The sequence below is a fragment of the Xyrauchen texanus genome, chromosome 10 (assembly GCF_025860055.1).
Source record: "Xyrauchen texanus isolate HMW12.3.18 chromosome 10, RBS_HiC_50CHRs, whole genome shotgun sequence".
Taxonomy (NCBI): Eukaryota; Metazoa; Chordata; class Actinopteri; order Cypriniformes; family Catostomidae; genus Xyrauchen; species Xyrauchen texanus.
In genome coordinates this window covers 8,345,829-8,358,998 of record NC_068285.1, presented here as the reverse complement: position 1 = coordinate 8,358,998, position 13,170 = coordinate 8,345,829, and the positions used below count along the sequence as shown (strand labels likewise).

General features: G+C 38.0%; 2 protein-coding genes across 2 annotated transcripts in view; both read right to left on the bottom strand.

Annotated features, from left to right (window-relative positions):
* LOC127650386 (NACHT, LRR and PYD domains-containing protein 3-like) overlaps nt 1-13,170 on the bottom strand; it is a 125,294-nt gene that overhangs the window by 99,788 nt on the left and 12,336 nt on the right. The gene's annotated exons all lie outside the window — the stretch shown is intronic.
* Nucleotides 2,057-13,170, bottom strand: part of LOC127650797 (uncharacterized) — a 66,164-nt gene continuing 55,050 nt past the window's right edge. Inside the window, 3 exon segments of the mRNA XM_052136435.1 lie at nt 2,057-3,160; nt 4,361-4,407; nt 6,611-6,784. Coding sequence (XP_051992395.1) covers nt 2,595-3,160; nt 4,361-4,407; nt 6,611-6,784 — 787 coding nt within the window. The 3' untranslated portion in view covers nt 2,057-2,594.

Here is a 13,170-nt window from a genome sequence, read left to right as displayed (position 1 = left end):
ACCCCAAAAAGCAGATAAAGGCAGCATAAAAGTAATCCATTCGACTCCAGTAATTTGTCTTCTGAAGTGATCCAGTCAGTTTTGTGTGAGAACAGACCAAAATATAACTAGTTTTTCACAGTAAATCTTGCCATGGTGTAGTACTCCTGAAAAGTATAATGAAATTAAATAAAGAATACTGATGTGATGGCTTCTCATCGCTGTCTTTACTACGACTGAATAACACGTATGCATTTTACAATCGTTCAGCACATTATCAACACAGGTATCACGTCTTTGCATATTAATGATTGGTTACGAACACAAATAACTTCAAACATTTTTCATATGCAGTATGTACAACTGACAGAGTGACACTCAAATCTCATATTCTTTACAAGCAGAATAAGATTTCCAGAATGTACACATAAGCACTTAAACAAGATATAACATTTTCATGTATACATATATCCTTAATGTGAATACTGCTGAGTCTATTTTCTAATGTATTACATTCAATTAAGACACATATGAAATTCACTCAACCAAAATGTAATACATACCTCACAGTTAACAGAGATCACAGGGGGGTTAAATTACCAAATATTGTAAGTCAATGATAATTTATAACTCTAAAACAACATAAATAAACTTGAATTACATCGCTATATTTTGACCATTTATTGCAAATTGCAGGCTGTCGCGCTAATCACAGAGCACCCATGCTAACCATGTGCTCGGCCGCACTAAACTTGTGACAAACCATTAATAAAGTGAACAGAACTGCTTTCAACTCGTGCAACTCATTAGTATTCCGTTACAGTATTTATACTCAAACAGACGTGTGTTTTGTGCATTTCGTTGCCCAGTTACCTGAAAAGAAGTATAATGAAATGAAATAAAGAATACTGCTGAGATGGCTTCTCATCGCTGTCTTTACCACGAATGAAGCGCGTCCCAGGCGCGCACCCAACTGAAGTGTGCGATGACGTCACAACGCAGGTACGTCAAATGAAAATAATGAATTTGTTAAATGCACATAACACTCTTTCTTTAACAAAGCACAGATATGAAATATAACAATATTAGAAAAATAAAATGTAGTAATATTATATAGAAAATAGAAATATACATAAACATAACTTGTATTCACTATATATATATATATAAATAGAAATATACATAAACATAACTTGTTTTCACTATATCACAATTGCAGTCTCTAGACATGATAATGATTTCTATCTTGATTATACTTCCTAGTGTGCATGCAGAGAGCTAAATGGCGCTAGGAAGTGTCATCAAGCTTAAAATCATGATTGCCAAGAAGGCAATATTTAAATTTATTTTTTATATTTTGGTCTGTTCTCACCCAAAATCGATTGGATTGCTTCAGAAGACATGGATTAAACCACTCTAGTCTTGTGAATTTTATGCTGCTTTGATGTGCTTTTTTGAGCTTCAAAGCTTTGGTCACCATTAATTTGAATTGTATGAACCTAAAATCTTCTCTAAAAATCTTCCTTTGTGTTCTGTAGATAAAGGAAAGTCATACACATCTGAGATGACAAGAGGAACGTTCTCACTCAATCCCCATACTCTACACAAAAGGATCTAACCATCGCGCACCCTACGATGGAGGATGCTGCGACTGGGAGTTCATTAATACGGCCATGCATGTGTATGACTTTCTTTCTTCAGTAAAACACATTTGAAGAAAAATTGTAAAATATCTCAGCTCAGTAGGTCCTTAAAATGCAAGTAGATGGTGATCTGATATTTGAAGCTCCAAAAATCACAGCCAGTCAGCATATATGTCATCCATTCGACACCAGCGGTTAAATTAATGTCTTCTTAAGCAACATTAATTATTTTGTTGTGAAAAAGATCATATTTAACCTCTTTGTGGTCGCTATAATGTGGTTCTCACTCTCAGTGGGTGATGTGGTGAGTTGTATGTGGATGCCGCATAGAATAGTGTGAAGCCTCCACACGTGCTATGTCTCCGAAGTATATATAATGAAATGTAACATCAGTGTAACGGATGTGGACAGACACACTCACACGTGGAGTTCTTTCATCTTTGGTTTATCTTTTTGACAGAAAAAGAAGTACAAATCAGGTTGGCTGAAGACAGATTACTGCAGACATTCATAAAATACTAGAAAAATTGAAATTACACATTCACTCAACTGATAATATAAATGTTTGTCAGAATGTTAAAACACTGACACAATGTCCACAAGAAATGAACTCGTTCCCTCTCATGTGACGCATAAAGAAATTCAATACATTTATAATGATTACAACAACCATGTTAAGTGATAAATGCATTATATAGTGCTCAACAAGCCACTTGATAAGATGCGCGGATTGACTATCTCAGACAAGAAAGTAAGGTTTACCCTATCTGCTACAGGAACGCTGTTTCATGACTGACCCTGCACTCTGACCCCAGCTTAGATATGCAAAAACAACTGCATTTCATTGGCTCTGTACCTGTACTCTGCACAATGACAATAAAGTTGAATCTTTTTTTCTTTTTTAATTCATGAAGTGATTTCTAGAAAGAGTTTGGAGTTGTGTTGATGTGAGATACAGTGAGTATATTTCACTCATCCAGTTGTGTGTGTGTGTCTCTGATGATCAATTTCACACAGGCACATTGAGGAATCAAAATAAAGATTAAATCCAGCATAGAGGGGTCGAGTGAATGTGGTGATGAGTGTGTGTAAGTGTGTGAGTGTGTGTGTGTCAGAGACGCTGTAGAAGGACAGAATGCCGGCCGGACAGTCCACATACACTCCTACTCTCTTACAGTCATGTGAAGGGGGACGTATGACAGTGCTGTTATTATTGTGACAGACAGTGAATCTGTTATTAGAGCACCACAGACTCCAAGAGTTTACATTGAATCCAAACACACAGTCACAACTCTCTCCTTTCCTGCTGATTCCTTTATATGACACTGATATACCAGCACCATCTCCACTCCATTGAGTCTCCCAGTAACAGCATCCAGTCAGACTCTCTCTACACAGAACCTGACGATACACATCAAATCTCTCTGGATGATCAGGATATGACTGACGCTCTCTCACACGTGTCACCTTCCTGTTCCCCTCAGACAGAATGAGTTCAGTGTTTACTGTGTTTGAATCCAGTGTGAGATCACAGACATCTGAACACAAGAAGAGAAAAAACACTTAAAACACAACAATCTCTAAACCAGTGTGTGTGTGTGTGTGTGTGTGTGTGTATTTCAGGTGGGCAGGTGCGACATTAGACCACCTGAAGCACTAAATACACTGTTAAAACACTGAGAGAGGGAATGAGGCAGATGGAAATCAGCAGTCCAAAGGTACCTGTTATTTATAAGACAATATTTACAGCATGTAGGAACAGTGAAGACGAGGAGGAAGAGGAATTGGACAGTGCCAAAGAAATGAATAAAACTAAACGTCAAATCTTCCTAATCTTTTTAATATAATAAATCTCCCTAAGGCAAAAGAAATTGTAGAAACAAAAATCTTCAACATCCGTGATGTCATATCTAAACTATACTAACTAATTGTTAGGAATATTTTGGATCTAGTCGCGATCCCCAATTCCCCGGTCCCGTCTTTCTATGTTCGTGCCCAGTGAGGTGCAGTCGTGAGTCTGAGTCTCTGTAGACTTCGCGAAGGAAGTAGAAGGAACAACAACAACACACAGTTTGTCTGTATTCAATCTACTCAATGTTTATTACAGCAAGCATGTTATTTATATTCTTCATGGAACAAAGAACAGTCAATAGTAAAGTGACAACAAGGCTTGTATGATCAAGGGGGAGAAACTGGGTACACAAGAGTGATACAGGAACAGGACCATATACAGATGCCCCAGACGTTATGCCATATGGCTGACCCTGTTCACCTCACGAAGACAAGTATGACCTATTCAACTCACAAAAATAAGTATGCTTCACGGAATACGGAACATCATAAAGAGGAAGGCAGAAAAGAGGAACAGTCAGCAAGTGCTAAATATATTGCCACAATACCATGCACACCCTGAGGTGTGCGGTGTGCATCTGGGGTCAACTGAGCACACATACATAGAAAGCAAAAACACACAGAGCAGAACAGCTTGTACAATTTCATATGTCTCACACTAACCAAACAAAATATTATAGACACGCACCTAATTTCCCATAATAATAACCCAGGGATTCTTTCACTTATATTCACTTCGGATTACTCCGGATGATTGACAGTGGAGAAAACCAACCTGTGAAAGTTAAAGTGAAAGCAAGACAGAAACCGGGAGGAAAACAGCGAGTGTGTGTGCATATGTGTGTGTGTGCGAGTGCGAGTGTGTATTTGTGTGTGTGTAGACCTACATTTGTGTAGTCCTGCTGTAATCCTGAACTCTCCTCCATGATCCACACTATAAAAACACAAACACACACAAATGAGGACATCACATTCAGCTCACCTGAAACACAATTCACACATCTGTGATGAAATACAAATGAAACATTGTTTGAATATTTATTTGTTTGCTTGATCAGTGTCTACACTGTACGACTCTGTGAATCTTGTGTATAGACTGTATGACTCTTTGATATGAAACTGTAACGAGATCAACAAACATGAACTATTTTATAGTCATACAGTTCTAGAAAATTAACTTCAATGTGCTGCAAGTGATTTTATCTGAAATAACACACAGAGAACATCTCTCTCTCTCTCTCTCTCTCTCTCTCTCTCTCTCTCTCTCAATTTCAATTAAATTTAAAAGTACTTTATTGGCATGATTGTGTTTACATACAATATTGCCAAAGCATTAATACAGAAAACAGATAATGACAAGACAAATAATAATAATAAAATAGTAACAAATAACAATAAATATAGAATTCAAATATCTCTCTCTCTCTCGCTCTCGATTGATTTATCTTTATTAATTTATATTTATTAGCTTTATTGGCATGATAAAAAAATATGTGATTAATACTGATTAAATATTTCAATCCACTGACAGTCTTACAACACATGAGGGGTGTGAGGGGTCCAGGAACTGAGTTTGACACCCCTGCAATACATACACACAACATCCCACCAACAATAAACTCAAGTGCTTTCACACTGCACTTAACCCTGGGTTATTGTCTTTTAACCCCGCTTTTAACCTCCAGTAAAGTAACGTTTCACACTTGTAACTCTGAAAGGTGATTAGCAACACTTTTAATCCTGGGTTTTGAAACCTGCCCCAGAGCAGCTTTAGCGCCACTTTTAAAAGTGCACCAGTAAGTTTTTATCTGGCTCTTATTCATCCCAATAGTACCAGTGGTTTTTGACTTCATACTGACATACTGACTCCAGCACATGTGACCCTGCATAGGACAATTGGTTTTAGAAGATGGATGGATTTAGTGATTAGTAACACTAATAATAATACTTAATAGGGGTGATTTGTTGGGGATTATAATTTTATGATTGCAAACTATTTTAAATAAGATTCGGGTGGGGTCCTTCAGGGGTTATATAACATTATATAACATTCTAGATCATAAATGTCTCAAAGACATCTGCTGAATGTCTTATTGACATTCGAGACAATATTTGTCATATTATTGACATAATGCAGATGAGCAAACAATGTAAAATAGAAGTTGTTAAGATGTAAACACACATCAAATAGATGTCTGGTTGATGTACGAGTGCTATCAGGGATAGTTTGTACAGTATAAACATCATTATGTCTATGGAGAGTCCTCATTATGATAGGAGTACCAACATGTATGTGTGTGTGTGTGTGTGTGTGTGTGTGTGTGTGTGTGTGTGTGTGACAAACACATTGCCACCTAATGTAAACAAAGATGGCTGGACTGGAATGATCGCATTTCCCTGTTGTTCTTTATCGTGATCTTTTGCAACAATTTGGCTTTCTGTTTCAATGAGCATACTCTGTGCTTGAAAAGACTATTGAGTTGCTGTTTGAGTTACTTATAATTGACAACGGAATGACCACCTAATGTAAACAGACATGGCTGCGAGGATCAGTGATCCCAAATTTGTGTTGACTGTTTGTATATGAGATGTAAACTTTTATAGTAGCAATTTTGTGACCATTTGGAAGTCTATGTCATTAAATAATCATACCATGTGCTTGAAAAGACTGTATGAGTATCAGTTTGTGTGAATATGAATTACAGGCACTTGGGCAGTGCAGTTTAGTGTTGTCATGAAAACCGATTTGAATCTGACATCACTGACTGTTGCAGAAATACAAATGTGTGACACTACTCTAAGGGGGTCAGTCATAAACCTTCAAAAATATAGACCAGTAAGTGTGAAAGTGTTAAGTGACAGATGCTTAAAGATTGTTCTTTTGAATTTTCTTCCTAACATTTGTAAAAATAATATTCTGATAAAATGTAATGATTACAAAAATGCCCTCATTCTAATGAAACACTAAAAATATATGTCTTCTGTGTGTATTTGTTAGGGATTTGAATTTTTTAAAAGGAATAAATACAGGTGATGTTTCAGTGAATTCAATGACCATTCAATAAATTCAAGACCAATTAGGGTCTGGGTTTAAGGGGTTAATATGGGTATAAACAGGGTTTTACAGCTCAACATACTTAAGTTTGTCCAGTGTGCAGTTTGGATCGTTGAGTCTTTCAGAGAGCAGCCTGACTCCTGATTCTCCTGGGTGATTGTAGCTCAGATCCAGCTCTCTCATGTGTGAGGGATTTGATCTCAGAGCAGATGCCACAGAACAACAGCCTTCCTCTGTCACCATACAGCCAGATAATCTACAAACTCACACACACACACACACACACACACACACACACACACACACACACACACACACACACACACACACAGACAGATAATCTACAAACATGCATATAACCAGTCAGATAAGCTACAAACACACACACACACACACACACACGACAGATAATCTACAAACATGCATATAACCAGTCAGATAATCTACAAACATGCATCAACAGCCAGATAATATACGAAACACTCACAACAGTCAGATAATCTACAAACACACATCAACATTTACCAGCAGCCATATCACCCTATAGCTCAAGACTGGTTGCCCACTGAAGCTAAGCAAGGTTGAGCCTGGTCAGTACATGGATGGGAGACCTCCTGGGGAAAACTAAGGTTGCTGCTGGAAGAGGTATTAGGGAGGTCACCAGGGGGTGCTCACCCTGCAGTTTGTGGCACTATACTGTAAAAAGACACTGTCCTTTGGATGAGATGTTAAAATTAGTTCCTGACTCTCTGTGGTCATAAAAAAGAAATCCTAGAGCACTTCCTGTAAAGAGTAGGGGTACAACCCTAGTGTCCTGGTTAATTCCCTCCACTGGCTCTTCTCAATCATGGCCTCCTAATAATCCCCAGCCACTAATTGGCTCTATATCTCTCTCTCTCTCTCATCTCCACACCAGCTATTGGTGTGGGGTGAGCATACTGGTGCACTATATCTGCCTTTGCATCATCCAGGTGGATACTGCACACTAATGGTGGTTGAGGAGAGTCCCCTGTTCACTGTGTAAAAGTTGAGTGTAGTGTCAGAAAAGCACTATATAAATTTAATGTTCATTCAACAGTAAGAAAATCTACAAACACACACATATTAACAAAGGAACAATGTATGAATGCAATACTCTAATTGCATCACTTTTCATTTGACACCTGCAGAAATCCAGCCACAATGAAACGCAATTTCTTCAAACACCTTTTTATTAATTTGTTTGTTACCTCACTGTGCATTAGTTTATGATATTGCTGTGTTTTGTGTTCTTCTTTTGGGATTGTATTTGTATTATATTTTGCTGTGTCTTTTCCCTGTTCCATAGATGGAGTTTGTGTTGAGGAACCAGGGCTGGACTGGCCATCGGGCATTTCGGGCATTTGCCCGGTGGGCTGACGTGCTTTGTGGGCCGGTAGCCTACATACTTACATTTTTTTATTTATTTTTTTTTTGTCTGAACGGCCTATAAAACTCGCACATCGGGCATACCGATGGTGATTTTTCTTCTTTTGTGGGCCGATGTTTTTTGTTTTTTTTGCAACGGTATAAACTATTAAAGGTGGTGGATTGGCCAATTGGTCATGATCGACTCTGGGCTGGACCAATTACAGCCGAGGAGGTCAGATGCACCCTCCCCCTTCAACGGATCAGCAATCACATATCATTGCTGCTGAACAAAAATGGAGAACAAAAAACGTAAAGGAGGAGCCGAAACAATTAGGGCAAAAAAGAAACTAGCCCTTCAGGCAGATGCTGCCAAATGTGCTAAAATATCACAGTTGTTTGGTGGTGGCTATAGTGGAGCTTCCACTTCAGTAAAATTAGCAAGTGATGGAGGCCAGCAGCAGGTTGAAGAGGGAAAGGGGAGGCAGGAGGAGGAGAGACCGAGGCGCCGCCGGTCCAAGTGGCATAACTGAACTTGAGGTAAGTTGACACACTTTTTTTAATGACGATAACGCGACGATGACTAGCTAAAAATGGCTGGCTGGCTCTAAGGTGACTAAAACATGACGAGACATTTTCGAGTTTTCGTTGACGAGACGAGGGACGAGGCGGAACGAAAATGATTATAACTAAGCAAGGGCGGAGTGGCAATTGGGAGAGTCGGGGCCGTGACTCGAGGCCAGGTCTGATAATAGTTATACATTGCAAGTCTTAGCAACACCATCCGGCAGCCTGGTGTGTGCCCGCTGCCCTCTGGTCAAACTGTGCAGCCTCTCTCAACCCGTAAATAAATGCATCCATCGATGATCTGAAAGTTTTGTCTGACTTCTTAAATGGTCTAGTGGTAGATATTTTGGTAACACTTTATAATAACTGCACGCTATTAATCATTAAGTAAACCTCAGCACATGTCTCCTGAAATTTGACAGCAGGGCTACAGTAAATAACCTTCAGTCAGAACTGAAAAGTTTTGCTGGACAGTGGGAAAGGCTTAAGACATCACATGTAGATGACTACAGGACCAGAACAGCAAAGGATCGATCTGAAGAATGGGACGAAGAAAGTGAAATTGTGACCAAAAGCTGTGATTCTTGCAAAAATTGCCCACTGTGCTGCTATCAAATTCTCAGGCGGTTCAACATGCTGTCTGATGCCTACTGTCTCCTTGGGCTGGCATACAAGTACCTGCTGACCCTCTCTCTCACTCAGGTTGCCTGTGAAAGAACATTCTCTACACTCAAATTCATTAAAAGCAGACTCCAAAGCAGCCTGTCTGGAAACAGGCTTGAGATGTTTATGCTGATGGCCACTGAAAAGGACATTCTCATGTCATTGGACTCCGACATGGTCATTGACAGGGTAGCTGAGAAGAGTGACCTGCTGAGAAAGCTGCTTTTGTAACCTGGTGGGGTGAAATAAAATTATCAAAACATTCCTAATTATGTTTCAGTTAAGATTAAATTCAACTTTATTGTTATTGCCTAAAAGTACAGTCAAATGAATAGGTTTTGTATCTATCTTCACTTCAAACAAGTCACGTGCTCAGAAAATGCTTAGAATGTGTCCATTTTAATAGGTTTTAATGCATAAGACAGTAGATAGAATAAATATTAGATAATATAAATATGAGAGTTTTCTTACAGCCTTAATCTGTCATTGTTTCGTTTCAGAATGTCAGTCAATTTTGGAAGCCTGAAGTGGGTTCATTTTAAGTAAGTACTATATAGAATATGATTCAACCATTTCTCTAGAGTAAACATACCAGTAGTGTCATCGTCTGAAAAAATCCATTAAGTAAGTCTTTCTCACCCTTCGCTGTCTGTCCTTTCACTTCTTAAAGGTTTCCATATTCCATATGTTAAGATATGTTCAGTGTTGCTGCTGTGGAAGTGTTGTGGGTGACTTTTTATTGATGCAGTGAGTAAATAGTCTTTGGTGATACAATTCAATCACAATCTGTCCTTAATAGATTTTATTATTTATCTAATCGTTGTTCCTCTCTGTCCTGTTTTTCAGGGTCTAATCATACTTTAAGAGGTTCTCTAGACCATGCAACTTTTTAAGTTCCTACGTAAGTACTACTGTATATGATTCAGCTATTTTTGTGGAATAAAGATACAAGTAGTGTGATCATATGATCAAGTCCAACAAATGCCATTCTTTCTCACCCTTCTCTGTCCTTTTTACTTGTGTCCTGTTTTTCAGGGTCCCATCATAATTTCTTAAGAAGTAAGTACTGTATATGATGTCAGTATTTTCCAACATTTTCTAAATACTGTACCAGTACTGTGTAAAATGCCATCAAAAAGTCAATTAAGTGTTATTCTTTCTCACCTTTCTTTCTCTGTCTCCTTTCACTTTTTAAAGGCTGCCATGTTAAAAAAAACATTTTGTGCTGCCATGCTGTTTGTTGATGTGGTAAATAAATAGTTTATGAAAATACCACTAAATCTGTCATTTATTAATTTTAATATTCATTAATGATCATGTCTCACCTCTAGTTTTCTCTGTCTTAATTGTAGATAGACAGTTCAGGAGGAGGTTAACTTAACCAAGCAGTCTTTTGTTTTCCGCTAATTACTGTTTAGAATACCAGAATAGGGAGGATGGTGTAGGTTTAAGTTTATTAGATTGATACATATATACCAACAAGACAGTGTACATCGCTGTCAGAACAGCGTTTGTTTTCATTCAAAGGCTTTATGGCTTTGCCAATAATACCTGGTGGGCCGGTCTCTAGTCAAAATGCCCGGGCCGATTTTTTGTCCCAGTCCAGCCCTGTGAGGAACTGAGGGACATTTGAGTTGATATCAGACTGTCAGATTCTGAGTGATAACCTCATGAGAGACAGACGTTGAGGTGTTTGTAAAGTGCTCTTCACAATCTAGAGGTGAATTGTGAGACTCTATCTGAAACTGTCCTCTGGTCGTCCATCAACTCAAATGTCTTCCCACCAAAATAAAGGCTCCAGGTGAAATAGATTTGTCAGCAATATATCACTTCTATATACAACAATTCTTATCCATGTAAGGTATGGCGGAGGATCAGTGGCCTTAACAGATTCACGAACAAACAAGAACTTACTGTTAAAAACTCCCCTAATTACTGAAATAGCGCCAACCAGTCTCCACAAGCACAATAAATGTATTGACAAAGAGACAATGAACCATTGACAGAGAACCACATGTGACATCCGCATGCTCACCACGTGCTTATCGTGTGGACAGGAAGGGGGAAACTTTTGAACGTAAAAATGTGTGTCTTTCTTATAAAGCCTAAAAGGGCTTAGTTTTAATGAAATATGTTGTAATCCCTGTGTGCTATGTATTTTGGTGTAGATCAAAATTAGTAGAATTGTTTAGTAGTGTAGGAGAACTCATTATATCTAATAAGAGGCTTTATATTTAATAGCCTGAGTGTAAGAATGTTAAACCCACTTTTAAAGGTACCAAATATACCTTTCTTGGTATCAAATTAAACCTTACGATTTGTCCGAGCTGAATTCGAATATAAGATCTCTGTAGAATGATATTACGCGATGTTTTACTATCTTTTGAGTCATTCAGCCCAAAATCTCTTACTGTCATAAACATGCAAATGAGCTTTGACAAAGGAATCATTCTCCTGTCCCAATGGAAGGAGAATTTTACGACCTCCAAAGGAATGTTCAGAGAAGTGCTGACCCTCACTTCATTCTCTTACTGAGAAAGAGAAATGAACCCTGTTAATCCTATATATATATTCTATATATCCATGTGATAAATATTGACATGTATCTAATGTGCCATCTCACATTTTCCCTTAAATGTGCTTGATCTATGTTTTCTTGCAAACTCTAATGGGTTAATGTTTCAGACTTTGCATACTATGGTTAACCGAAATCATATGTGTGTCATGTTTGGTCTCTATAACTTGGTATTTTGAAGATCGAAGTGACTGTGTACATGATATGTCGATAACAACAACATATTAGTATTACAAGTATATTTCCTAGTTTCTTTCTTGCACATGCAATGAGAAATGTGAGAACAAAGAGCAATAAACCAAATTCCCGCCTGGAACCCAAACCCTTCTCATTGGTCGAGCCAATGAGAGGTGGGACATGTTTTTTTTAAGGGTATAAAACTACTGCGCCCACTTATCTCTTAGCTCTAGTCTACTCTTAGCCTCTCTTGCTTCCTGCCTCTCTTGCCCTCTGAGCCTTGTGCTCTCTCACTCTCTCACTGAATGATGCCAAACTAGAAGGCCCCAAGGACTCCCAAGCGTGCGCCAGGCTACGGCCTTGACTTTCCATTCACCAAAGATTCTCTGACTCCCACTGGTTCTCTCTCATCAAGACAACATCATCAAAGATCAACTGGAGCCTCAACAAATTGCATCAGGACAGTTTAATTCAAATGGGACATGCAAGTATCAAACTTAGTCTCATTATTTGATACATTAAGTATCCTTAACCCCTTTCTAAAAAGGGCGTGTCAGAACTAATATGATGGTTTGCTCAGGCTGTTGATCTGCTGAACTTCAAACAATGCTATAACTTCTTGCCTTCCTGTATTCTGCTTCAGCCCTCTTTCCCTTGGTAAACTGTATGAATGTATGTATATGTATGTTAGAGTAGTTTAAATGTTTAGTCTAGTTAATAAAGTCTTGTTCATGTCACATGTAAAGTTGTCTGTGTCTCAAGCTCATATCTAAAGTCACTAATCATAGATTTTGACTACTTGCTCTTAATACTTAGTAAGAAAGACATTTCCCTTGCCCGGAAATGTACATTTCTATTAATTAATTAATTAATAACCAAAATTGAGTGTTCACGGGATGAACCGAGTATTTGGTTGTAATGTTAATGTAGCTACATCAAGTTAACCCGATTAACTGATCCAAATATTCATAATTGATTATAACAAGTTATGATTGATTATTAATATTTCATAGAGCTGATTCGCTACCTAATGGTGGAAGAATATAGAGCTGATTCGCTACATCCACTAAGTCTTTTAATAATTCACTCATATATTACAATAATATTCAACCTGACTGTGTTCCAAAACACAAGTGTGTGAAGTTGTTGTTTTTGTTCACTGTTCATTCACATAAATGTTTTGTAATATGAATAAACATTATTCATCCTTCTTTGTTTACTGAAAAACTGTGTGGAAAACATGCTTTAATTACTTGTAACACAATTTTTATGTC